Source organism: Thermoascus crustaceus (genome assembly GCF_041956765.1).
Source record: "Thermoascus crustaceus strain CBS 181.67 unplaced genomic scaffold VTN00scaffold_4, whole genome shotgun sequence".
NCBI lineage: Eukaryota > Fungi > Ascomycota > Eurotiomycetes > Eurotiales > Thermoascaceae > Thermoascus > Thermoascus crustaceus.
The window spans coordinates 975,802-1,000,287 of NW_027192530.1; the positions used below are offsets into that span (position 1 = coordinate 975,802).

A 24,486-nucleotide genomic window follows, 5' to 3' on the forward strand; every position below is an offset into this window, starting at 1 on the left:
TGTTCCTCTGCGATTGTATTTTCTTTTTCTCTTTTCTCTCTTCTTCGTGGCTGTCTAGGTACTTCTGCTAGAAGTACCTACTTATCTATGTAGGTAATAGGTAGGTAGGTACCTGATCTACCTAGTCAGTCTTGTTCTCTCTCTCCCTCCGCGCGCGTGTGTGTATCTCTCTCTCTTCCCTTCTATTTGTGGGTCATACCCTATCAGCAACCTTCAAGTTTCCCATCATGGTTTTTTTATCACGATAATAACTCTGGTTATGGTTATGAACAATCTACTACCTAACCCACCTGACCTACCTAACCAAAGCAGGTAATGTACACAGTAACTATACAAACATATATATTACCTAGGTATATAAGGAACAACAATCATCTAAGACCCTAGAAAAACCCGGTGTGAAATGTTCCTAATCTGAACCCCGACCCTAACTAATTAACATGTTCATGGGCATTCGTAGCCTACCTACCTAACAACATCCGGCCCCGGCCCCCCATCCCCATCCACCTGCGCCTCAAACTCATCCTCATAACCCCCCACCGACAACCCCCGACTCCTCACCCTCTCGATCTGGCTCGCGACGTAGTGACTGACGTGCTCGTCGGCGGCGATCTGCTCCGGGCCCAGTCCCAATCCGTATCCGTTTTCAGCGAGGATGCGCTCTTCGTCGTCGTTGTCGTTGTCGCCGTTGACGGTGGCGAAGTCGCTCCGGGCGCCGATGGATCGGCTGACTGAGGAGCGACGGATGTGGTGACGGTAGGGGTGGGAAGCGGTGCTGCTGCCTCTCCTATGGAGGGTTGGTTTCACGGAGCGGGAGAAGATGTCGTCGAAGTAGTGGGCTGCGGCGGTGGAGGGGGTGCGGGGGGTTTGGGGGAGGCGGCAGTTGATTCTGCTTGTTGTTAGCACTTTTGTAATGTACTTTGAGAGCGTCGATGTCGATAGGAGTTGGAGAGGTAGGGAGCTACTCACCCAGTATCATGGATCACCTTCGCGATCAGCCCCGTCCATCCACACTGATGTGATGCCCCAAGACCCCGTCCCGTGTTCCCGTCAAAGAACTCATGGAACCAGATATAATCCTTCCAGTGCTCGTCGAAATCAAGACGATCGACTCCGCCGTTCATCGCCCTCCGGCCCTGATCGTCCCGCGCGAAGAGATGTTGCAGACGATGCTGGATCTCCTCCGCTACGTGGCCCAGGTGCATATACTCGCCGGAACCCGTGGGACACTCGACCTGGAACGAGTCGCCGTAGAACATGTAGAAGCGGAGTAAGGACTCGACGAGGAGGAAATTGACGCAGAGCCAGATCGGACCGCGCCAGTTGCTGTTGCCGCCGAAGAGCCCGCTGTCCGAGTCACCGGGCACATAGCTGACTTTGAAGACCTGGCCGTTGACGGTCATCGAGTAGGGGTGCTCGGCGTGGTACTTGGACATGGAGCGGATGCCGTGGGCGGCTAGGAACTCGGTCTCGTCGAGCATCCGTTTTAGAATCTTCTCCAGACGGTCTTTGCTCACGAGGGCGAGGAGGAGCCGGTCGTCCTTGCCGCGGTGCTTCATGCTAGCGATGTTGCGCTCTGCGACGTCGTTTTTGTTCTCGATGAACCAGTTCAGTCTTCGCTTGAAGGAGGGGAACTTGTTTATCAATTCTGGCTCCAGGGTAAGGACGGCGTAGAGCGGGATGAGACCGACCAGCGATCTCACGGGTAGCTGCTGGGTCCAGGGGCCGCCGTAGGAAATGGCATCATAGTAGAAGCTGGTCCTTGTTAGCCTATGGAGATTCAAGAAACACATAATCATCAGGGAATATACCTGTCCTCTTCGTTCCAGAGAGAGCTCTCCTCCTCCCCTGATCTAAACGTCATCGCATCGCTGATTAGCATAAAATGCTCAAAGAACTTCGATGCAACTGAAATCATAGTCAGTACAGCTGGGGTCTGAGACAAGACTGCTCTCAAACTCACTATCTTCGTAGATTCGACGATGCTTGGCCAATTCCAGCGCAATGTTGAGCATGGACAAACAGTAAAACGCCATCCAGCCCGTGCTGTCTGCCTGCTCCAAAACTCCACCAGTAGGCAGCGGTTCAGACCGGTTAAAGAGACCAATATTATCCAGACCTAGGAAACCGCCTTCGAAGACATTCTTACCCTCTGAATCCTTGCGGTTAACCCACCAGGTGAAATTCAACAGCAGTTTCTGAAAGACACGCTCCAGGAAATCGAGGTCTTGCCGACCATACATCTTCCGCTCGATCTTGAACGTCCTGAACACCGCCCACGCATGTACCGGAGGGTTGACGTCGCTGAAGTTCCACTCGTATGCAGGAAGCTGTCCGTTCGGATGCATGTACCATTCCCGCGTGAGGATGTCCAGCTGCTTTTTGGCGAAGTCCGGGTCGATCATGGCGAGCGGGATGCAGTGGAACGCGGTGTCCCACGCGGCGAAGAAGGGATATTCCCACGAGTCAGGCATTGAGAGGATGTCGTCCAAATGGAGGTGTTTCCACTTCTCGTTCCGGACGTGCTTCCGACCTGGAGGTGGAGGGATCATCCCGGGATCTCCGTTCGCCCACTGGTCCCAGATGAAGTGATAGTACTGCTTGGTCCACAGCATGCCCGACAGAGCCTGTCTTTGGATGTTTCTCAGATCCTCAGACATCGGGAGAGGGTTGATGCGGTAGTAGAATTCATCCGCTTCAGCTCTGCGTTTCTCGAACACATTATCAAGCACTTCTTCATCCAGATACGCTTCAGGTTTCCTGGTCAGACGGAACCGTACGACGGCACATTCCCCCGGCGGAATGCCATCACCCTCGTCAAATGCGTACCAAGCGGCAAATTTGGTCCCGTGGTTTTCAGGATTGACAGCTCCCTTCTCATCGTCAACGACCCGTCGATGAAACGCATCTTTCACATATGGCTGAGCATTCTTCTGTCCCCACATGACCTCATTATTCGTCTCGTTCTCCGTGAACAGCATCTGAGGCTGGATATCGTCTTCAGAGCCACCGAAAGCCGGAGAGGGGGAGAACTGAACGAACCTGGTCCCCAGCTTCCAGTGCGTCGACTGGACGGTCAGGGGACCAACCTGTCTGATGGATGGTTTCCTCCTCTGCGGCTCCTGCTCCTGCTCGTATCCCCATACCCACGTGTTTCTGAACCACACATGCGGCAGGATGTGCAAGGGAGCCGGTTCCGGGCCGCGGTTGTATGCGATGACACGGAATAGGAGCTCCTCCTCATCGTCCGCCTCTTTGGCCGTTTCGATGAAGATATCCCAGTATCTGTTGTCGTCGAAGACACCCGTGTCCAGAATCTGGTACTCGCGATCCTGCTTCCCGCGCCTGGCATTCTCGTCGACGAGGTCCTTGTATGGGAACTTCTTCTGGGGGTATTTGTAGAGATATTTCATGTACGAGTGCTAAGAAGACAAGGGCAGGGTTAGACAGTTACACAAATTAGGTAGGTAGACAGTGAGAAAAAAAGGCCCGTGCACATCGGATATATATATCTATGTATATAGTAGCCAAAAAGTACCTACCGTAGGTGTATTGTCCAGATGAAAATGAGCTTCCTTGATACTCTCCCCATGATTTCCCTGGGGATTCGAGAGTCCAAACAGCCTCTCCTTCAGGAAGTCGCTGCGAGAAGTATATAGTTAGCAGTGCTCCCAAAGCAAAATTATCCACAATAAAACTAATAAAGGCGGTACACCATACTCTCTCTCGTTCCAAAAGGCAAAGGCAATGTTCTGCAGGCCGTGCGTGTCCGACACGCCGGCGATGCCGTCTTCGCCCCAGCGGTACGTCCTCGATCGGGCGTGGTCGTGCGAGAAGTCTGGAAAGTAGTAATTATTAATCCATAAGCTGCATTCACATAATACAGGCTCTTAGAGTAACAGGAAATAGAACGAAAGGAAAAGAGAGAGAGAGAGAGAGGCCTTACAGCTCCACGCATCTCCATTATCGCTGCTGCAAGTTAACCAAAACGAGTCCTTTCATTTTCGTTTTATCATGACCGGAACGACCCGAAAAGGAAAAGACTTACGAGTAATCCTCTCGAACTATTCATCGATCGACGGAAAATTAAAAAAAAGTCATCAGGACAAACCCGTTCAATTGAGACAAAAAACAAAAAAAAGCTAATCGTACAGTATGTAACTGTACAGTACAATAGGCGGGGAGCGACGACAAGCTACGGAAAACGCAGAAAACAAACCTGTTGCCCACTGCCTCTCCGCAACGTACGGGCCCCATCTCTTCCAGTACCTGATGCGCTCGCGGTCCTCTTTGAGACGCTTCTCCTCCTCGCACAGGTATTCGTGATGGTCGATGATGACCATGGTGGGTGGGTTAAAGTAGCCTTGGGCAGGGAAGCGGACAGGTTTGGGGGAGAAGAAGAGGGGAAGGGGGGGGGGGGGGGAGGCTTATGACGTGACACAAGAAAACACGGGATGTCGTGAGAGAAAAGCCACAACAGAAGCTTCAAAAGCTATCTGGAACAAAGGCCATATATATACCCCGCGGGGCCAGCCCTGTCCAGGCAAGGCCTGAGCAGAGTCTGACATGTAGCATGCAAGGAGGGGGAAGCTTCTCCAGTACATACAGGCCCGCTTATCGATAAGACCCGCTTTTGGGCTGTCCGCAGGGAGATGGACTGAGAATCGATGAACCACCAAGTTTTCTGACGGGGCCTGGCCTCTTTCTCGAAGGCCACGTTTGGCCCCCGGATGTTTTGTTCACCCTCCACGTCAGTGTATAAAAGTGGAGCTGGCATGGGTGATACAGCCAACGACGGTTTTTCGAAACGGCGCGGACTGAAGGGCTCGAAGGGTCTAAGCACCAAAACGTGCATATGTATGAGACCAGGGAGAGAGAAGCGGAGAAAACTTGGATACGGTGATTATACATTAGAAATGCTTGGAGTTGGAGATGACTGTATTATATACTTTGGGTAGGTATCAAACTGCAGTACAGAAAACGAATGCTTCCTGACTCGACGATCAAAAGATGCAAGACCACGAAAGCTCTCCTCAGGCGCCTTTCGTCCCCTGGTGCTTTAGATGCATGATGTTAGAGGGAGGCGCACGGGATGCAGACCAAACAAACAGATGCGACGTGATGGCGTTATAATGAAAAACAAAAGGTCTGCGACGTGCGGGCTGCCCCTCGTCCTGCAGCACCTGGAGATGATGATATCGGGGATGAATCGACATGGTAATCCATCCAAAATTTATACAAAACGTACATTTGCCGTTATAAAAAAGCAAAGGAAAAGAAAAAAAATCCATATTCCTCCTGAATATTTCCATACAAATAAATCGTCGGTTCCGATCATGATGCTCTTGCCTTGCCCTTGTGCTCCTGCTGTAGTTCATGGAGCCGCTCCTCCATATCGTTCGATGTGGCCGCGGAGGCCGATGTATCTGTGAGACCTTCATCGGATGGACGGCTGTCAGAGACAGACGACGATAAAGGGGATCGGGCATCATCGGCCTTCTCCCCCTCGGAATCAGCGGAAGGGAACCCACCCTCTGAGCCATCTCTCTGGTGAGCTCCGTCTCCTCCACTGGCTCCACGCGCTTTCCTCAAGCGCTCCTCAGCTTCGCGGATCTTGGCCTGGAGAACCTCCAGTTCGCGGTTCTGTATCATCACCATCTGCTTTCTGGGGCAGCTCTGTCAGCTCCACGGTTATCCCTTTCTGAAACTGAAACTGCATGGCCGTATAGATTCATATCAGAGGCTGGTAATATAAGACCCGTTGGTCCCGGTGTGAAGATTTCTTTTGAGATGGAGCCTTGGTGTGATCATGGGATGGACGCCAGGACGGGTGTTGTCGATACATACTTCTGATCCACAGTCTGCGAAAGATGGTCGGCGTCACTGTCAAGCTTGAAGGCACTGTCGAGCGCCAGCGAGAAGGCCTGTGCCATGGTCCTGCCATGTGGTGGTCAATGCCAATGTTGTGAGAACCTTGGGATGCAGAGGGGGCACGAACGACTGGGGCCGGCCGTTGGGCTTCCATTCCTGCTCCGTGTCCGACATGTTGGACGGTGTGGTCTCACCACCCAGGAAGCACGGCGGAGAATTAAGCTGCAGAACGCGGCGGTGGTCGTGGGAGGAGGAGCTTCCAGACGTCGCGCGGACGGGGGAGCTTCAGTCGCGGATCAGTGGCGTGATGCGCGGGTTGAATCTGGATGAAACCAGAACCCGCTGAGAGTCCGATATACAAATACAAATGACAGCCCGTGGAGCCAGCGCAGAGATAGAAGAAAGCACCGGCACCCTACGGCCAAGGGGGAGCCGCGCAGGGAGATCGAAGACAACGAGAACAAGATCAGGAGACGGGCAGCTGTCGAGCTCGAGAGTCAGGGACTAGTACAGGACGAGAACGGGAAACAGGAGAGAGATCGCACGAAGAAAAGGCACAGGGCTTTGACGCACCCGACGACGGACGAGCCAACGAGTCGGATGCTACAGGACGAGTCCACCTGCAAGGAGGTCTGCTGGGAGATAAACAACAAGGAGGGCTGAGGGGAAAGGGGCTGCTCGTGCTGGGCCCCTGAGCGAGCACGGGCAGGGCGGGGTTGGACTCGATGATCGAGTCGGATGCTGGCCTTGATGTCCATGAAGGAGGAGAGGCCACTCATGGGCCCCAGGGGGATCCTCCAGGCGCTCTAGGGCGCGTGTCTGGCGAGCATCCAGGCGTCTAGCCGTGCCTAGGAGTCCCTAACAGCCCCTAGAGGCCCCTAGAGCAGCGCCGACCGCCGTGTCGCCTGTCGATCCGTGGACCCTCGCATCACGTGACTCCATTCGTCGCGCCGGCTGCAATTTTTCCCTTCGTGATGATGCCAGGTCGAGCTCATCCAAGCACCCCCCATCGCATCTCCAACTCTCGACACGCCGCGCCTCTCCGCCCTCCGCGATCCCCCTCCTCATCCCCCCCCCCGTCTCGCTATTCTCCCCCGCTCTGCGCCCTCTCCTCCGTCCCGCCGTCCTTCTCCGTTCCTGCGCGGGCTCCCCCAGGCACCCCCTTCCGTTGGCGATGGACTAGGGCTATGCGTGCCTGGCCTCGACCGTGTCCCGTCTCGCTCCCCGTTCTCACCTCCCTAGTCGGGCCACCACCTTCACCGTGGCTCCCATCACTAAAAGCTCCCTGAGTGGCCGGCCAGACGGGCAATGGGGGATGCCTCCGCTGTCGGCCTACACTCCGTTTGAGTCCCTCCTCTTCTTCCAGTCCCTCGCGACCCTCGACGCCCGTCCCGCCAGCTTCGCCGCCATCTCCGACCTGCTGCGCAACAACCCCTTCGTCCGCCAGAATGCTGCCTTCGACACGGAGAGGCTCCGCCCGGAAGCCCTGGAGGAGCTCTACTCTACGCTGATGCGGGAGGGCATCGAGGACGCTCGCAGTCACGCTTCGCCCGGCCCGGACCAGAACGGCCACCACCCGGACAGCAGCCTAGGCCCGAACCCCAAGAAGCGCAAGATCTCGAGCCCGACGGCCGAGGGGCTGATAGACGGAGCGGCACATGCTACAGTCGTCCCGAAACTCGTCTCCCATCTGTACGCCAGATACAAGGAACGTGTTACAAAGGAGATCAGGAACGAGGAAAAGAGATATAGAGAGATCCGAGATGAGATTGAACGGCTGGAAAAGGAAGAATACAAAGAGCCTGGGCCGTCTGCTGTCCAGGAAGCTCCGTCAAAGGCGCCTGCGGTGCCCGTTCAGACCGGAGCTTCGCCTCCAGTGCCAGATGCGATGGACCTGGATGTCAAGGCAGAGGAGAAACCGAGCCAGCAGCCTGCCGTGGGTATCAGCAAACCTCCAGAAGCACAGCCAGAAGAACCAAGTGGGAAGCAAGCGACCGTAGAGCAAGGTGCGAAGGCGGATGTACCCCAGCAGCCGGCACAGGCAGCCGGTCGTCCCCAGGTGCAAGAACCACAACGTTATCCTCCCGCGGAGGCTGCTGAAGCCCAGCAGGGAAAGCTTGCTCATCCGAAGCAGGAACCTGGCGCTGTTCCTTACATGGCTCCCAGCCCTCAGCCTCAACGAAGCCCTGTCAATGTGCCCTCTTTTCCTCCCCAGCAACCCGGCCACGGGTATCGAGTTCCATCCCCGAGTAAGAACGCGACGAATGTGTCATCAATCGTGCCAACGTCGCAGCCAACAACCCAACCGCCTTCTGGTGCAGCAGGCGCATTTGGTCTTGATCCCAATGCCACATCTCGGCCGGCGGTCGTCCCTCCACCTCAACAGGGAGTCAACCTTCCCGCGGGTTCTCCCGCACAGTCTGCTGTCCCGTCGCCAGACGCTGCTGGTCGGAGAAGATCATCGATGATGGGTTCTCCTATGGTACCTCAGTATCCCATGGGGCAGCAGCCTTTCCAGCAATGGTCTCCACATCGAACCCCTCAGCCACCATACGCACAACACATCTCCCCTTATGCAAATGCCCCTTATCATCCTCAGCCGCATGTTCCGTCTCCACAAGTTCCTCATGTTCCGCCGCCTCATCCCGACATCCCAAGGACCTTTCCAAGTCCGTATCCACCAGGGCCAGTTACTCCCGGACCTATACCCGCGACCAGTCAGTCGCCTTACCCAAGTGTCCAGGGCAGTGTAACACCTGGTTTAGCCAGACAGACTCCGTCGTTCTCTGCATCGCTGGGCAAACGGCCACCGCGGCCATCGATCGACACGAGTGGTTCTCTCACACCATGGAAGAGGTCGCCTCGTATGAGCAAGTCTCCGGGCTCTCCTGTGCGGCCCCGGCCTGAGGACGTAAGTCCGATCAGTGAAAGAGCTCCGTCGCCGACGTTCGACACTTTGGAAGTATCCCCTCAAGCGGGCGAAGCCCGCAGAAAATTGAGGGATGCAGAAGGTGAGAAACCCAGACCCGGTAGGAAGAGAACCATGCCGCCAACATATGTTGAAGACATGCCAGGCTTGGATACCAGGACTGAAAAGCCCACGTCTTCAGTTCGGACCAGACGTGACGGTAGTACAACCTCAACGAGGAGTCGAGGCCGTTCGGTAGCATCACGTGAAGATGATTCGTTCACCGACTCGGGCTCTGTAACCCACCGCAGAATCAAGCACGAGATGCCAAGTACTCCCGCGGGAATCTCCGAAGATGCAGAACCAGAAGCTAGGGCGTCTTCTCGGCGTAGAGGTGCCACAGCGGCCGCGCAGGTGGAGGAAGGACCGGTAAAAGGGAGACCTAAGCGCAAGCGTGGACTGAGCGAGTCTTTTGAAGTGGACACTAGCCAGCCAGAACCAAGTCGCATTGATACGACTCGGTATGTGCTGTGCGCACGCAACTTCCCCAGGACCGGTGCTCCCATGATGAACGACGTGACAGCCCACAAGCATGCCTCGATCTTCGCCAAGCCGTTGACTGAGCGCGATGCACCTGGGTATAAGGATCTCATTTACCGCCCGCAGGATCTCAAATCGATCAAATCTGCGATCCACCAAGGTAGTAAAGCTGTAGCCGCAGCCACCGAAGCCGCAAGCACGCCCGCTGCGGACGGGGAATCCCCGGTGCCAGGAGCAGGAACACCGTCGAAGAACACACTCCTGCTGCTACCCAAGACGGCGGATCTGATCCCACCCAAGGCGATTGTGAACTCCGCACAGCTCGAGAAGGAGCTGATACGCATGTTCGCCAACGCCATAATGTTCAATCCGACGCCTGAACGCAGCTTTGGACCCGCCTTTCCGATGATAAGGGACGGCCATTCGAGAGCAAGCACGCAAGTCTCGGAGTTTGAAGAAGGTGGCATCATCCATGACACACGGGAGATGTGTGAAGATGTCGAGCAGGCGGTCACGAGATGGCGCGCGGCGGAACGCACTGCGGATGAGCTGGGAAACAAGAGCATCCTCACGTTGAGGAGAGGAAGTGTAAGTGACATTAACGCCGACAGTGCGGATGAGAATAAGGGATGATGAGGTTCTTTTTTTCATGTGACGACTGGAAAACTCCTGTATGTCATAGAGTAGAAGTTTTTGAAGCCCACTTTTTTTATGACGATAGAAGAGCTGTTTCAATGGGCAGCTTTAGCCAGCCTTTTTTCTCTTTCTGTCGATGTAACAGTAGAATATAATTTGCTGGCAATTTCGGAAGCTGGACGCTGGAGTTTTCTGCACTCTGCCTCTAGCCAATCTCGCCATCCGTAGCACTTTTTTCGAGCTGTAATTAACCCTGCACGCTTTGGGTGCTGCGTATCGCTTGTTCAGGTCTCGTCCTCCCCAGACCCTCCTTAGCATAGAAGTCCATGGGATAGATGCCCTTGTTCGCGCTCTCCCAGCCCTCTCTTCCTCCGAGGGCAACCAGAGCCTCATACGGTGTGAGCAACGGCCGCGGGAAAGCGTATCCCCAATCGATGCTCAATCTTGGACACGCGATCTGCACCCAGCACTCAACATCGGACATGGAGGCCAGCTTCCCGGGGAAGATCTCGCTGAGGAGCAGGTTGACAAAGGGGATGCCCCGCTCGTTGAGGTGGTTCTCGATCATGGCCATCGTGTTCGGGTTCCCCTGCCGGCCCAGCGAGCCCAGGATAATTCCCCATTTCTTCGCCGTTCTGGCGGCGTTGATGGCGTCCCGCCGCAGGGTCTGCATCTCCTCGTGGTCGTAGGTCTCGCGGGACAGGGTCCGCGAGTACGGGTCGTACCGGTACGCCGGGATGGACGGGTTGTGGATCATGGCGGACTCGAGGTGGAAGCGGCCGTCGCCGAGATACAGGAGGATGTCGATCTCGTCCGCGGAGAGCTGCGGGGACGTGCAGCCCAGGATCTCGCCCTTGGAGAGGGGCGCGATCTGCGGGATGACGACCCTGTAACCCGCCCGCTCGAGGACGGGCTTCAGGCCGTGCAGGGTCGCGTTGAACTGGATCGTGCCGACGGTCGCGATCGTCTTGCCCGGCTGGAAGTTGCGCTCGAGCGTCGCGACCAGGTGTGAGGTGTCGATGCTGATGTCGACGAAGATGTACAGCGTCTTGATCGTCGTCACGTCCACGGGGATGAGGCAGCTGTGGGCGTAGTGGACGAGTAGGTCGCAGCCCAGCGCCCGCGCCGTGTAGTCGTCGATGCAGCATGCGCCGTACGTCACATCGCCCATGATGAGCGTCTCGACGCCCGGGCAGAATTGCGTCAGGATGTCCGAGATCGTGGTTGCGAAGATGAGCAGGCCCTCGGGGAACTGCAGGGCCACTCGCTTCGCGCCCGACGTCCGGATCCGGTGGATCGTCTTGGGGATCTCGAACGAATAGTTCTTCGGGAGCAGCGCAATTGCGGCCTTGATGTCGGGATCTTCGAGGATCTCAGGAGGGACTTGGTTCAGGGTCCTGGGGGCCCTTCGGGGTGTAGCTGTGAGGGAAATTAGCAATGAGTCTCAAACAAAGAATGGCATTGAGATGAAAAATCCGAAGCACTGACCTTTCTGAACAGCGGTCGAATTTCCATTCTGTTCAACGGAGGAGGTTTCCTTCTGCGCCTGCGCAGCGTCCGCCGTCCGTCTTCCGACGAACTTTTTCTTGGGTTGTTTGAGTTGACTGGTAGGCTTCGAAGCGGCACAGCTTTGCTCGTCCATCTTTTCAGCGCACGCACACGGGTTGTTTTCTTCAGCCATTTTGTTCGTGTGTGAGTGTTTGTAACTGAACAGTAATCAAAAAATACTGGGAATCTTTCTTAGACTCTTAACGGCACCTTAGGTAAGTGGATGTGGCGGCTAAAGGTGGGGTGGTCCGCCGGCGTCGTGCTCCGACTGAATGCGGCGTCTCTCCGCATCTCGGCATCGCCTGCACGAGCCCGGCTGCTGCTGGGATGCTCCTCTCTCCCTGCTTTCTCCACGTCTGTGGACAGCGTCTTATTCTCTAGTCTAATTTCTCTCTGCAGGGTTACTGCTAAGCTCTCAGGATGTCGTTGCTCAGACCCAGGCTACGGCTGTTCTCCGCGCTCCGGAATACATCTACTCAGCCTACGCGCCGGTTCGCTACAGAGGCTAGGACCCTTACCTCGGACCATGTGCGCATTGTCGAGGTAGGGCCGCGGGATGGCCTGCAGAACGAGAAGAAGTCGATACCCCTGGAGATCAAGATCCAGCTTATAGAGAAGCTTGCGAAAACAGGTGTCACTACTATAGAAGCTGGTTCGTTTGTGCCTGCGAAATGGGTTCCCCAGGTACGGTTGCTCTCTTGAAACTTCTCGTCATTCCATTCAGTGGGATGATGTCCCGCCTGCTTTCTGTACTGTCTGTTTTGCACCATCTGACATCCGTGTGTCTATATTTATCCAGATGGCAAGCACTGGAGAGATCCTGGAGCATCTCATCAGGTCTCCTCCGCAATCCCAGCACACAATTGCCTACAATTACCTGGTTCCAAACGTCAAGGGGCTTGAGAACCTGGTGAAGATCATGGACGCTGAGGGCGCCACGGCAGAAATGCCAGGCAGCCCATCCAAACCCGCAACGACGACAGAGATATCGCTCTTCGCGGCAGCAACCGAAGCCTTCTCGAGGGCGAACACCAACTGCACAATCGCAGAGTCTCTGGAACGTATCAAGCCCATCGTGGAGCTGGCCAAGTCCAGAAACATCAGAGTCCGCGGGTATGTCTCCGTCGCTCTGGGCTGTCCGTACGAGGGGCCGAATGTCCCGCCGTCCAAAGTCGCTGAGATAACGGCGTCCCTGCTCGAGATGGGAGCGGACGAGGTATCTGTCGCGGACACCACGGGTATGGGAACCGCTCCTCGTACGCTGGAGCTGCTGCGGACGCTCACCGCGGCGGGAATCGCGAACAGCGATCTTGCGCTCCATTTCCACGACACCTACGGCCAGGCTTTGGTGAACACCATTGTCGGTCTTGAACACGGAATCAGGATCTTCGACAGCAGCGTCGGAGGTCTTGGTGGATGCCCTTACTCGAAGGGCGCCACGGGGAATGTCGCGACGGAGGATCTCGTCCACACTCTTCACAGCCTGGGCATGCATACCGGCGTCAACCTGGAAGAGATGTCGAAGATTGGCGCATGGATAAGCAATGAACTGGGCCGTGCTAATGAGAGCAGAGCAGGAAAGGCGACTCTTGCAAGGCTCGAGGGGTCGTGCCAGCTTTGAAAGCCACTCCGCTCTATGAGGCACGTGTATATGATTCGGCTTACAACATGACTGCAAGTGATTACTATCTTTTCGACGACAAGGTTTGATCAGGGTGGCCAATTTACCTGAATAGCGACTTTGCAAACATCTCTGCGAAGAAAAGTTATTTCCTGCCATTAAGCGCATGCACATCAGGCGTTTCAGGTACTTACATGCTCCAAAACATTTAAATCGAGACAATTCTTCACATGCACCCTGTCACTGTATTGTCTTTCCACACCACATTCCTACAATGCTGAGGCGGAAGACTTTAGTTCGTGTAATCATATATATTTGTCAAACCTCCCATCATGTACTGTACATTGTGTGTCCATCAACGCAGTAAAACCGAGGAGCAATCTCTAGCCCTCACGTACGCCCTTGAGGTATTCAAACGGGACAGAGTGCAACGGGTCCCAGTTGACAAACGTCCTTCTATAGGTATCTGGGCCAAGCTCCGATAAAACCAGCGCCTCCCGATGCAGAACCAGCTTTGAACTTCTCTATGCCCACCGGATATCGCATAGATAACATTAACCAGCTCAACCGCCTATACCAATTAAAAGTCCGTGACACGCCCGTTAAAACTCCAGTCCCCGCTGGCCCCCCACCGCAGCGGCTCGTTCTTCGGACCACCGATCTCTCCCGTCTTGGGGTTCTTCTCGCCCTCGAATTCCGGCTGCGCGCCGAGTCGAAGATTCGGGTGGAGCTCCTCACCCTCGTCCAGGGCCTTGGTCTCTGCGCGTGATGGGGAAGAAGTGGGTGTGGCGGGCTGCTCTGCTGCTGCCGCTGAGTCCGGAGACTGGTTGACCTTGGGCGGGGTGCGTGGGGTGCTGAAGGCGCCGGTCGACTGTCTCTGGAGCTCCTCGAAGATCTCCTGCTCCTCCTTGGGTAGACGAGGGGGCGCGGGGGCGCCCATGAACGGGTTCGGTTTGCCGTCGGCGCTGTCTGCTACCCTCCGCGTGACGGTGGATGAAAGAGAACGGCGGGAGGCGATGGCGATGCGTCTTGAGGGAGCCAAGAGGGCTCTGCTGAAGGGAAGAAGGGACGGCATTGTTTCTGGGTTGGGTTGAAACGGGAGGAAAAAAAAAAAAGAAACGGTGTAGAGAAAGTATTAAGGGAGGGAGTGGGATGGAGAGATAGATAGGGAGTGGTTTGTTTGAGTGGCGACACCCGGAGATCTCGAGATCTTGCGGCGGTTCGGCCGCTTATCGCGGCCCGATATCGCGTGTCGCCCGGGAACTTTTTGCAACACCTTCGGAGCTCCCATACTTCACTCTCTCCCCCCTACATAACGCTTGGCTCTCCGGATGGTCAATTGCCCGGTCAGGTCAATTGCTGGGCTGTACATTCGATTTTTTCTTCTTCTTCTCTATATTCCCTCGTTTTATTTCCTGCGATGGCCTCGCGCGTGGCCGCCTTGCGGTTCCGCTCCGCTGCGCTGCGGACGACGCAGCGCTTGCCTGGGCTTGTTGAGTCACAACTGCAAACAAGGGGATTTGCTTCGACGGTGACAAGGGCTTCTCATGTGAGCTTTCGTACATTTTGTGATTTCTCTCTCTAGCTTCTTTTATACCACAGTTATGTGGATTTCAGGCTAATTGAGGCTCTAGAAAGATGCATCTCTTCCCAACCCTGACCCCGCAGCGGACTCGCAGACGGTGACCTTCATCAACGAGAGGGCGCCCTTCATGGTCCCTACGTATGTCCGTCCACCACCGATGATGATCAAGGGACAGGGCTGCTATCTCTGGGACATGGAGAACAGGCGGTATCTCGACTTCACGGCCGGTATTGCCGTCAACTCTCTGGGTCACTGCGATCCGGAGATCACCAAGATTATCGCTGAGCAGGTGCGCAGTATATACCCAAATACCTACGTACATAAAAGCAAATAGCTGACGGAGTTCACCTAGTCCGAAACCCTGATCCACGCCTCCAACCTTTACCACAATGCCTGGACGGGCGCCCTCAGCAAGCTGCTCATCCAGAAGACTCTCGAGTCTGGCGCCATGCGCGGCGCCTCCTCCGTCTTTATCTCCAACTCCGGAACCGAGGCCAACGAGGCCGCCATCAAGTTCGCCCGCAAGGTTGGCCGCTCCCTTGACCCCTCCGGCGAAAAGCACGAGTTCGTCTCCTTCCACAACTCCTTCCACGGCCGGAGTATGGGCGCTCTGTCCGCAACCCCGAACCCCAAGTACCAGACCCCCTTTGCACCCATGGTTCCCGGGTTTAAGTACGGAAAGTACAATGACGTCGCTCAGCTGGAGACCTTGATCACGGACAAGACGTGCGGTGTCATCGTCGAGCCCATCCAGGGTGAGGGCGGCGTCAACGTTGCGACCCCCGAATTTCTCACTGCCCTCCGCGCACGCTGCGACGCTGTCGGCGCCGTTCTCATCTTCGACGAGATCCAGTGCGGTCTCTCCCGCACGGGCTCGCTGTGGGCACACGCTCACCCTTCCCTGGCCCCCGCCAACGGCGGACAGGCCGCACACCCAGACATCCTGACCAGCGCCAAAGCTCTGGGCAACGGCATCCCCATCGGCGCGACGATCGTGTCCGAGTCCACCGTCGGCAAGTACATCAAGACGGGTGACCACGGCACCACCTTCGGTGGAAACCCGCTGGCCTGCCGCGTGGCGCACCACATCGTTGAGCGTCTCGCGGACCCCGAGTTGCAGAAGTCCGTCGAGGCCAAGTCGTCCATCTTCCTGTCCGGCTTCCAGGGCCTGAAGGAGAAATACCCCAGCGTGATCAACGAGGTTCGCGGTCGGGGTCTGATCCTCGGTCTCCAGCTCTCCGAGGCTTACGTCCCCAAGGCGTCTGAGCTGATCACCGCTGCGCGCGAGAGGGGCCTGCTCATCATCACTGCGGGAGAGGGATGCCTCCGGTTCGTGCCTCCGCTGACTGTCACGGAGGAGCAGATCAAGACGGGTCTGAAGATTCTGGAGCAGGCTGTTGGGGCTGTTTGCAAATAGACCGTATCATACAATACCTTTTTTCGGTGATTTTAAAAAAGAGAGCGGCTTTCTATGTCCTTTCTTGAATTCTTGTTATGCTGGTCCTATGTTCCAAAAGCGAGTCTGGCTATTCTTTCCCACGGGGGATATATACATAGAATGCGCATGGTTTGATAGAAACGTACCGTCCCATCTTTTGCCATGCACACGCAACCTAAGGCAGTAATTCGTACGTGGTAAAGTACAGTACTAGCTTGGGGGGGTGGTTACTCCGTGCGACCTGATAAGGGTGATCTTGAAATCCTGACCCTTCTCATATAGCACTGCAGAGCTAAAGCAATATAAAAAAATTGAGACTCTATTATTGTTTGGAGACTGTTTGAAAGGCGTCTCTCGGATTTGGTGATTCCATTACATTGCCGTCATAGTGGCGGTCTGGCACTCTAGTAAATAATCTTGGTGAGGAAATTTTTTGGATTACGTTATTTGACCGAGGGAAAGAAAAAATTGGATCCCTGTCTCGAGTATCGAAGTGGTGTGGTTAGTCGTTTGTTATCGGGGTTTGGTGCTGCAACTAGTTGCTAGGCATGGCGTTACGGGAATAGGGCGTCAAGGCGTGCGTCAATTTGACCGGGAGATAAGGACGAAGAAGATAAAAGGGATCTTCTTGAGAAGAGATATTAAATGGGAGAGAAGGGGCTTATTCTCTTGGTTATCGATTTGTATAGAACGTATTAGCATGTATCTCGCGGTGTGGATATTGAGTAAGATAGTTCATATATATCAGGTGGTGATCGAAGAAAGGCAAAAGGCACTTGAACTCGAATTATTTGTTTTCTGTAGCCTTTTTGGTGTTTACTCATTCTTTTTTCCTTTTTTTGTTCGATAAGCCCTTACATGGCACCAGGATATTGTAAAATGAGGTATATCACTGAGGATTCCATGATATGACACGATTTCCAGTCTCTACCGTTTCCCTATTCAAGGATAAAGATTATTAAATTCAGGGAATCCTGAATCTAAATAAAACGAGGCGTCTTTTTTCTCTGTTAATCTGTCCCACAGGCATTCCACGCCCTGCAGCAACATGCATGGAACTATTGAATGATATGACAATAGCTGTTATTGATTGGAGAAATGTACCTGGAAACCAAGAAACAGGGACAAAAGAAACACAGAAAGAAGAAAAGGCTTTCTGCTCCAGATGCTGTTTCTTTCTTAGTCATTAATTATTCAATCAAGCACCTCTAATCTATCATTGAAGTATGGATACTATTTAATTACTGCGGAATGATGCGTCCCCTTACCACCTCAATCGATTTCTATACTCACGAGTATCTCTCAAGGAGGCATCGCTGCACGATGAGCTCAATCACCACCATTTCCTCCTCCTCCCCGCGATCTCAACAGACACCACAACAACCAGATCGTGTGCATGTGCTTGGATTGGGCAGCATCGGCACATTTACCGCCCATTCAGCGTCTGAAATCCCCAATGGCCCGTCGATCACTCTTCTCCTGCACCGGAGATCCCTTCTGGGCTCCTACCGCAGAAACGGCAATCGGATATTGGTAGAGACAGCAGAAGGCGAACATATCAGCTTGACGGGCTACGACTTTGAGACCTTCCACGACTGCCATTGGTATCGAACATTGGCCACAGCTGCAGAAACAGAATCGGATCAAGCCGTAAGAACGACAACGGAACCGATCGAGAACCTCATCGTCTGCGTCAAAGCCACCAAAACCGTGGATGCCCTCCGCCCGCTTCGACCGCGCTTAACCTCCCAATCCAACGTCCTCTTTCTCCAGAACGGCTCCGGTATGATCGAGGAAGTTAACGCCCGTCTCTTCACGGAACCCCGAACCCGTCCCAGCTATCTCATCGGCGTCATCTCCCACGGCGTGACGCTCAACTCCCCATTAGACATCACACATACCGGATTCACCGCAACATCCATAGGCCTCGTCCCGCGAAGAAGAGAAAAACACCATGCCTGACTCTTGCCTTCCTCTTCTTCTTCCAACAACAACAAAAACAATAACTACCTTCTCCAAACCCTCCCCTTATCCCCCCGTCTCAACGCCCTACTACACCTACACCTCCATCCTCCAGCTCCAACTCGAAAAGTTAGCCGTCAACGCATTCTGCAACCTCCTCTGCGCACTGAACGCCAAGAATGGATTCGTCCTCACCCTCCCAGAGGAGGAGGAGGAGGAGGAGGAGAAGAAGAAGAAGAAGACCAATCTGAAGAAGGAGATTCTCGCGGAGATCTCCAACGTGGTGCTGGCGCTGCCGGAACTGAAACACGTGCCGGGCGTGTCGGAGAGATTCTCGGTTGAGAGTTTGGAGGAGACGGTGGATGGGATCGTACGGAAGACGGTCAACACGACCTGCTCGATGGTATGGAATGTCCGCGCGGGGAGGGAGACGGAGGTGAAGTTCATCAATGGGGCGTGGTCGAGAGTGGGAAGGGCAGTGTGTGTTGAGACGCCGGTTAATGACGGGTTGGTGGATCAGATATTGGAGAGAACGAGGAGAGGTGGGGTGGTGTGAATGGGGCGGGATATTCTGTTAGAATATCTTCACCATATTGATAAAGGCGTATATATAATCAATATGGGCTGTAGGTATAGTTTAGAGGCCCATGTTCAGCTAATGGCTCCATACTCCCTCTCTGTTGGAGTATAAGGTCGGAATCCTGCAAGAACAATTAGGTAGCGTTGCCTTTTTAGTTCAAAACTCTCCCCATCCAGCGGCCGACTTGCAGGACAGACCCTCTATATCCATTCGAGTATTCATTCACATTGAGATTCTATAAGTCAGGCGACATCCTGACTCGAATATGTTGCTTACGTACTGATAATGACTACTCGACGTGCAAAGCACCAAGTTAAGAGAGAAGGAAAGCACAGTAAACTATATAAGTACCTCCAATGTAGGAACTCCGAAAATCGACCAGCTGCTTTTAACAGAGAAGAGCGAAAGAAGTATATAGTTAGATTTTCGCGAGATGAGTGTGGCATTGACATGTGCTACCTAATCGACGCCTGCGCGCTAGGGTACATATCCAGAAACAGAAATCTCAAGAACTATCTAGCCATTCAATTCCGACCCAAAATTAGCATCAAAGGTTCCCATCCATATCCGTTACTTCATTCTTCAAAATCATTGCTTCGTTCCGTCATCAAAAGAAAAAAAACAATTTTCAGACTCAGAAGAACACCAGGTAGCATATTACCACATTCACAATCCCGCAAAACGAGCCCATCCGGCAGCTCTAATAACACCTGTGCCATTGGTGCCAGATGGACGTGGTTTCACTGATTTTTCAGGAGTCTTCTCACTGTCAGTGCCGGGACCAGCTCTTCCCTCCTCCGCAACCTTCCCGCTGACATCCCTCCTTCGTCCTACCCCTAGACCCGCAATATAGCTGCCATATGAGGCTGGCGAACCCGAGCCCAATTGGAATCCGGCCCCGATATCAACGCCAGAGTTACTCACAACACGACCCTTGCGATCACCGTCAACATCATTTGCCCTAGACTTTTTCACATTCAGACCCTGATCCTCGGAGTCATCGCTATCGCTATTATCGGCCTTGAGCGATTCATACGCCGACAGCTTCGCGCTCTTGCGTCTCAAAGCCTTCTTCTTAAAAGATCCTTCCTTGCTTTCGCCAAAGACGTGAGTTTCGTTTGTTCCGTTACCGCCCCGTTGAACAGAAAGTCCGGGTTTGCTCTCCATATCATCGTAGAACCGACCCTTGCTTTCAGGACTCTCGATGGGAGGCGTCATCTCTGGCGCTTTCACCGAAGGGTTAGGAAGGTCGGTCAGCGCACTGCGACGGAAGCTGCTTTTGCTGTACCGAGATTTCATCGACCCGTCCTCCTTCGGTTTTGGCGTGGACCTTGGCGTTGGTGGATTCATTGCCAATGGATTAAAGGGAAGTTCGCGACGTGGTTTCTGGCCCTCGTCGGGGAAAATGTTACCATGAAGATCACCGAGGTTTTGCCCCATGTTGCCGTTGATTCCATTGCTTTGTGGGTCATGAACTTCATCATTTCCGTAATATTCGTGCTCAACAAGCGATGCGTACTCCCCGCGAGTATCTTCTGCCGATACATTACCGCCTTCACGGCCGTATTTTTGAGCAGACGTGATCCAGTCTTTGACTCCGCTGTATGCTGAAGAGGAAGCTGGTGTGTTTGTTCTACTGTAGACCGAGGACGTTTCTCGATGGACAATGTTCTCGTTAAGAGCATCATCTACAGGAGACGGCGAGCGCGATGGGTAGGCACACCAGTTGTCCTTCAAAGTTGACGATGATGGACTTCCACTTCGGACATCATCAGTAGCAGCCACTGAAGGCTCCAGCACCGGTGCCTCACTGATGGCAGCCGAAGTCGGTCGTGAAGGTGATTCACGAGCCCTGATTGCAGTATTCCGAGTGAGGGTTGTGCTTGAGTTGTTGGACTGTTCATATAGGCGCATCTGCTGGCTGGGAAGGTCCGCTCGTGATAATCGCTTGGAATGCGCAGAGATTTGGGGCGATCTCAACTCATCGGACATCTCTGGGGAATCGTTCCAAACATCGTTGGAAGAGTCTTCCCGAGTATGCCAGAAGGGAACGCTGCGAGTTGGACCGATAAATGGTTCTTCCGTTGCAGACATACGGTTGTCGGGGGATACCAATGTGGTCTCACTGAGACGCTTTTCCGCCAGTTCGGACTTAGTCCGCTTGTGCTGACGAGTCGTCAGATTTTCCTCCAGTGGATTCATGTCTGGGGGTAGCCTTGAAATTTGCCGGAAGACAACTGCCAGGTAGATCGAGAGAATCATGGATACCAGATGAAATCCACCATTTACAACACTGATCAAAAAGGTGGCAAAGGTGACCTGGTACGCGGCACCTGTGTTTTCAAATAGAGTTTCCCAGCGGTAAGCATTCTGTGTGTATTCCCCATGGGCTAAGAATGCCGTAAAAGCATAGAATGGTATCAGTCCTGCGTCAACGGACGCGGCAAACAGCATATAACTGGCTGACGATGCGGGTGGTCGAGTAGTCGGGGAACGACAAAGGTGGTATACCGCGTACAAGGTATGGAGAGTCGCAACGACAGGCTATGACAGGGTCAACGTGGCTGCATTCTTCATATGGGTTTTTTTTTTCGCACTTACTGCAACCCTAATTACCCATGCTACCGGTATTGTCGTCCCTTTGATGCAGATCACGCAGAAAAGAGCGCCCAAAGCTCCAACTAGCGTGCAGACTCTCAGAAAGAGCTGTAGATATCTTCCCTTCTTCACTCTGCTCTTCGTGTGCGGACTCATAGGCTTCGCATTGACATTGCCATAAAAGTGCATGGGATACTGAAATTTTCATTAGCTCCACATCTTAATGATCCGCGTAAACACGTTTTTTTGGAACCCTTACGGAGTCGGGATGCCCGTTGAAGTTCACAAAGGGTCCATTTTGCTTGGGCTTTGGCTGTCGCGGAGCCCAGCTCGACTGCGACGCCGCCCTTGGATTGAAAACATGGTCAAACGTGTATGTAGTGGGAGGATCGTAAAGGAATGGAGGTGACGATCCCCCCATGATTTCGTCAAGAGACAGAAGTTGCTACCACGCGAGAAAGTCTGGGGAAAGAATGTATCCGTGAGCTGTGGAATGCTCTAAGGGCATGATGTGGTCGGAGCGTGTACCTTGGGACGGGGTGGATATAGGTCGCTAGGGCGTAGGGCTTAGAGCTGTCAACACCGATAGTCGCCAGGGCAACGCCCGATAAGGTCACGTGTGCCTGTATGACTCGAAATCTCCGCGCGGGACATGTGGAGAGCCCAAGATCATCCAAAGATGAATCTGAAGCGCGCGCCGTTCGTCTGTGCGCGATGCACGGCGTTGATTAATAGAACCTCTCGCCTGCCTCCTAGAGGTGTACTTTCTTCTCCCTTGGCTTCTCAATGGAGATACAACAGCAATGTCGTTCGGAATGACCGGCCTTTCCGGGTTGCGGTCATTGGATCGGGCCCAGCCGGTTTCTATGCTGCTCACAGGCTCCTGAAAAAGGTTGATGATGCCGTTGTTGATATGTACGAGCGATTGCCTGTGCCGTTTGGCCTGGTGAGATATGGCGTAGCCCCCGACCACCCGGAAGTAAAGGTGCGCATATGATGCAGACTGCCGATTCTACTGCTAGTTCGGTCCTTAACTGACTACACTTCGTACAAAAGAACTGTGAGGAAACGTTCACAGAAGTCGCCACCTCTCCCCGTTTCAACTTTATTGGCAATGTTGAACTAGGCTCCGGTCTTCCATTGCAGTCTCTCAAACCGCACTACGATGCAATCTTGTTCTCATACGGCGCCTCGAAAGACAAAGAGCTAGGAATTCCCGGAGAGAATGCAGCCAAAAATGTGTACTCGGCTCGCGCCTTTGTGGGATGGTATAATGGTCTCCCAGAGTACCGTGACCTTGGACCTGACCTCACGGCTGGTGAGAATGCAGTCATCGTGGGGCAAGGAAACGTGGCCCTCGATGTTGCAAGGATTCTGTTGACCGACATTGACGTCCTGCGGAAGACTGATATATCAGAGTATGCTTTGGAAGAGCTAGCAAAGAGTAAGATCAAACGAGTTAGGGTTGTCGGGCGTAGGGGTCCGATGCAGGTGGGTTTAGTTGCCCCCGTATTCAGGACGTGACAGAGAGTACTCATTATATCCAGGCTGCTTTTACCATAAAAGAAGTCCGTGAGCTGCTGCAGCTGCCATCCGTTGCGTTTGAACCAATCCTGCAGGACTTGCTTCCCCCGGAGGATGTCATCTCTTCCTTACCGCGAGCCCAGAAGCGACTGATCCAGTTACTCGCCAAGGGTTCCTCCACCAGCCCTGAAGAAGCAACCAAGAAATGGTCGCTGGACTTCCTTCTGTCTCCTCACTCTCTCCACTGGTCCCCCAAATTCCCCTTCCGCCTCTCCCATGTCAAGTTCAACCGCACTGAGCTGAGCCCGTCCGACCCATTCTCTCCCAGCGCACAGGTCACACCAAAGATCCTTACCAGTGGTAAGCCTGCACAGGTCGACCTCCCAGCCAACATCTTCTTCCGTAGTGTCGGGTACAAGTCCATGCCCCTCCCCGGCTTTGAAGACCTAGGAATGCAATTCGACAAGCGTCGAGGAATCATCCCCAATGATGGATTCGGAAGGGTTACGAGCTCCGCAGAGCCCGCGGAAGACAGCAAGACCCCGGACGGTGACCTCATCTCCCATCTCCCGGGTCTCTACTGCGCAGGCTGGGTCAAACGTGGTCCAACGGGCGTCATTGCGTCGACGATGACCGACGCCTTCTCGACTGCGGACACCATAGCCGCAGACTGGGAGGCCCAAAAGACTGGCAATGGTGAGAGTAAGATCTCATTCCTGAACGCGTCCTCCGGCGGCAGCACCGGTCTGGGTTGGGAAGGAGTGCGTCCCGAGGCGGAGAAGAGAGGCCTCCGTCCGACAAGCTGGCAGGACTGGCTGCGCATCGATGCGGTGGAGAAGGAGCGAGGCAGCAAGAAGGGGAAGCTTCGTGAAAAGTTTGGTCGTGTAGAGGAAATGCTGGAGGTCATCTGATTTTGTAAAATACAGACCATGTAGACTCTGTACAGTAAACCTACATAGAGATGAATGAAGATTTGGGTGGCTTGGTGAACGCACCAAAGCGAAATCTATGCTTATGTGGCGTTCATATTAAAAGAGAAATAGATCTATCAGCCAGGTAGAATGCAAACTCTATTCCTAGTATGAACACGTCTCTCCACTTCTCATTATTGTTGTAGAAACAATCGCTATTACCTGCACCACGCCTCTCAAATATTTCTCCTTCTAATGGTGCTATTCTCGTATGTCTACGTAGGTAGGCACCTGACGACAGAGCAACCTTGGAAGTCACTGTGCAATAGCTTCTTCTTCTTCTTCTAGTACTCTAGCTTGCCACCTATTTATTGTCTAGATACATTTCCCACATAAATGCGTGTTGAAAGCCAGTTCGGGATTGCTGATTACTAGGTTCGCACATTCTGATGTTTGCATTGTGCCTTCTTGACATTTGCTGCTCATTTCAACCTTCAGTCAAGAGTATATATATGAAAGAAAACAGTGAGGCTCTGTCTTCAGGTCGTCAAGCCAATTTATCAGTTTATTTGCAGAACTGTATGACTGCCTTAATCAGGACCTTTTGGGACGCCATTTTTGTTTATCTCCGTTATGTGTCTCTCCTGTTCCATCCTCCTAGCCAGAGAGGTCCCCGCATCTTCTACCAGCCACTGTGACCATCTTTTGCCTTTGGAATATCCATCTCTTGTAGTGGAGCAAGAAGTGTTTAGTTGATTCAGCTG

At 53.7% G+C, this 24,486-nt stretch overlaps 10 protein-coding genes across 10 annotated transcripts; 5 read left to right on the plus strand and 5 right to left on the minus strand.

Moving 5' to 3' along the window:
• Positions 1-465: 465 nt before the first annotated feature.
• VTN00DRAFT_6934 (uncharacterized protein) lies at positions 466-4,343 on the minus strand (the record flags this gene model as incomplete). Its single annotated transcript, XM_069433625.1, has 9 exons — positions 466-889; positions 970-1,755; positions 1,812-1,908; positions 1,964-3,422; positions 3,543-3,642; positions 3,721-3,838; positions 3,947-3,969; positions 4,049-4,064; positions 4,220-4,343. 9 exons carry the CDS (start codon positions 4,341-4,343, stop codon positions 466-468), a joined length of 3,147 nt encoding a protein of 1,048 aa, XP_069286988.1.
• Positions 4,344-5,334: 991 nt separating this feature from the next.
• On the minus strand, positions 5,335-6,045 carry VTN00DRAFT_6935 (uncharacterized protein; the record flags this gene model as incomplete). Its single annotated transcript, XM_069433626.1, has 3 exons — positions 5,335-5,665; positions 5,848-5,937; positions 5,999-6,045. The coding sequence occupies 3 exons, from the start codon at positions 6,043-6,045 to the stop codon at positions 5,335-5,337; spliced, it is 468 nt and encodes a 155-aa protein (XP_069286989.1).
• A 1,141-nt stretch (positions 6,046-7,186) lies between these two features.
• On the plus strand, positions 7,187-9,952 carry VTN00DRAFT_6936 (uncharacterized protein; the record flags this gene model as incomplete). The annotated part of the gene is made up of 1 exon (XM_069433627.1): positions 7,187-9,952. The coding sequence occupies one exon, from the start codon at positions 7,187-7,189 to the stop codon at positions 9,950-9,952; it is 2,766 nt and encodes a 921-aa protein (XP_069286990.1).
• Positions 9,953-10,202: 250 nt separating this feature from the next.
• Positions 10,203-11,636, minus strand: VTN00DRAFT_6937 (uncharacterized protein; the record flags this gene model as incomplete). Its single annotated transcript, XM_069433628.1, has 2 exons — positions 10,203-11,374; positions 11,444-11,636. The coding sequence occupies 2 exons, from the start codon at positions 11,634-11,636 to the stop codon at positions 10,203-10,205; spliced, it is 1,365 nt and encodes a 454-aa protein (XP_069286991.1).
• Positions 11,637-11,923: 287 nt separating this feature from the next.
• Positions 11,924-13,124, plus strand: VTN00DRAFT_6938 (uncharacterized protein; the record flags this gene model as incomplete). Its single annotated transcript, XM_069433629.1, has 2 exons — positions 11,924-12,187; positions 12,303-13,124. 2 exons carry the CDS (start codon positions 11,924-11,926, stop codon positions 13,122-13,124), a joined length of 1,086 nt encoding a protein of 361 aa, XP_069286992.1.
• A 580-nt stretch (positions 13,125-13,704) lies between these two features.
• VTN00DRAFT_6939 (uncharacterized protein) lies at positions 13,705-14,199 on the minus strand (the record flags this gene model as incomplete). The annotated part of the gene is made up of 1 exon (XM_069433630.1): positions 13,705-14,199. The coding sequence occupies one exon, from the start codon at positions 14,197-14,199 to the stop codon at positions 13,705-13,707; it is 495 nt and encodes a 164-aa protein (XP_069286993.1).
• A 345-nt stretch (positions 14,200-14,544) lies between these two features.
• Positions 14,545-16,126, plus strand: VTN00DRAFT_6940 (uncharacterized protein; the record flags this gene model as incomplete). The annotated part of the gene is made up of 3 exons (XM_069433632.1): positions 14,545-14,673; positions 14,759-14,998; positions 15,062-16,126. 3 exons carry the CDS (start codon positions 14,545-14,547, stop codon positions 16,124-16,126), a joined length of 1,434 nt encoding a protein of 477 aa, XP_069286994.1.
• A 1,344-nt stretch (positions 16,127-17,470) lies between these two features.
• VTN00DRAFT_6941 (uncharacterized protein) lies at positions 17,471-18,665 on the plus strand (the record flags this gene model as incomplete). The annotated part of the gene is made up of 2 exons (XM_069433633.1): positions 17,471-18,013; positions 18,072-18,665. The coding sequence occupies 2 exons, from the start codon at positions 17,471-17,473 to the stop codon at positions 18,663-18,665; spliced, it is 1,137 nt and encodes a 378-aa protein (XP_069286995.1).
• Positions 18,666-19,355: 690 nt separating this feature from the next.
• Positions 19,356-21,708, minus strand: VTN00DRAFT_6942 (uncharacterized protein; the record flags this gene model as incomplete). Its single annotated transcript, XM_069433634.1, has 3 exons — positions 19,356-21,233; positions 21,291-21,482; positions 21,547-21,708. The coding sequence occupies 3 exons, from the start codon at positions 21,706-21,708 to the stop codon at positions 19,356-19,358; spliced, it is 2,232 nt and encodes a 743-aa protein (XP_069286996.1).
• A 231-nt stretch (positions 21,709-21,939) lies between these two features.
• VTN00DRAFT_6943 (uncharacterized protein) lies at positions 21,940-23,722 on the plus strand (the record flags this gene model as incomplete). The annotated part of the gene is made up of 3 exons (XM_069433635.1): positions 21,940-22,272; positions 22,344-22,778; positions 22,835-23,722. 3 exons carry the CDS (start codon positions 21,940-21,942, stop codon positions 23,720-23,722), a joined length of 1,656 nt encoding a protein of 551 aa, XP_069286997.1.
• Between the last annotated feature and the right edge of the window lie 764 nt (positions 23,723-24,486).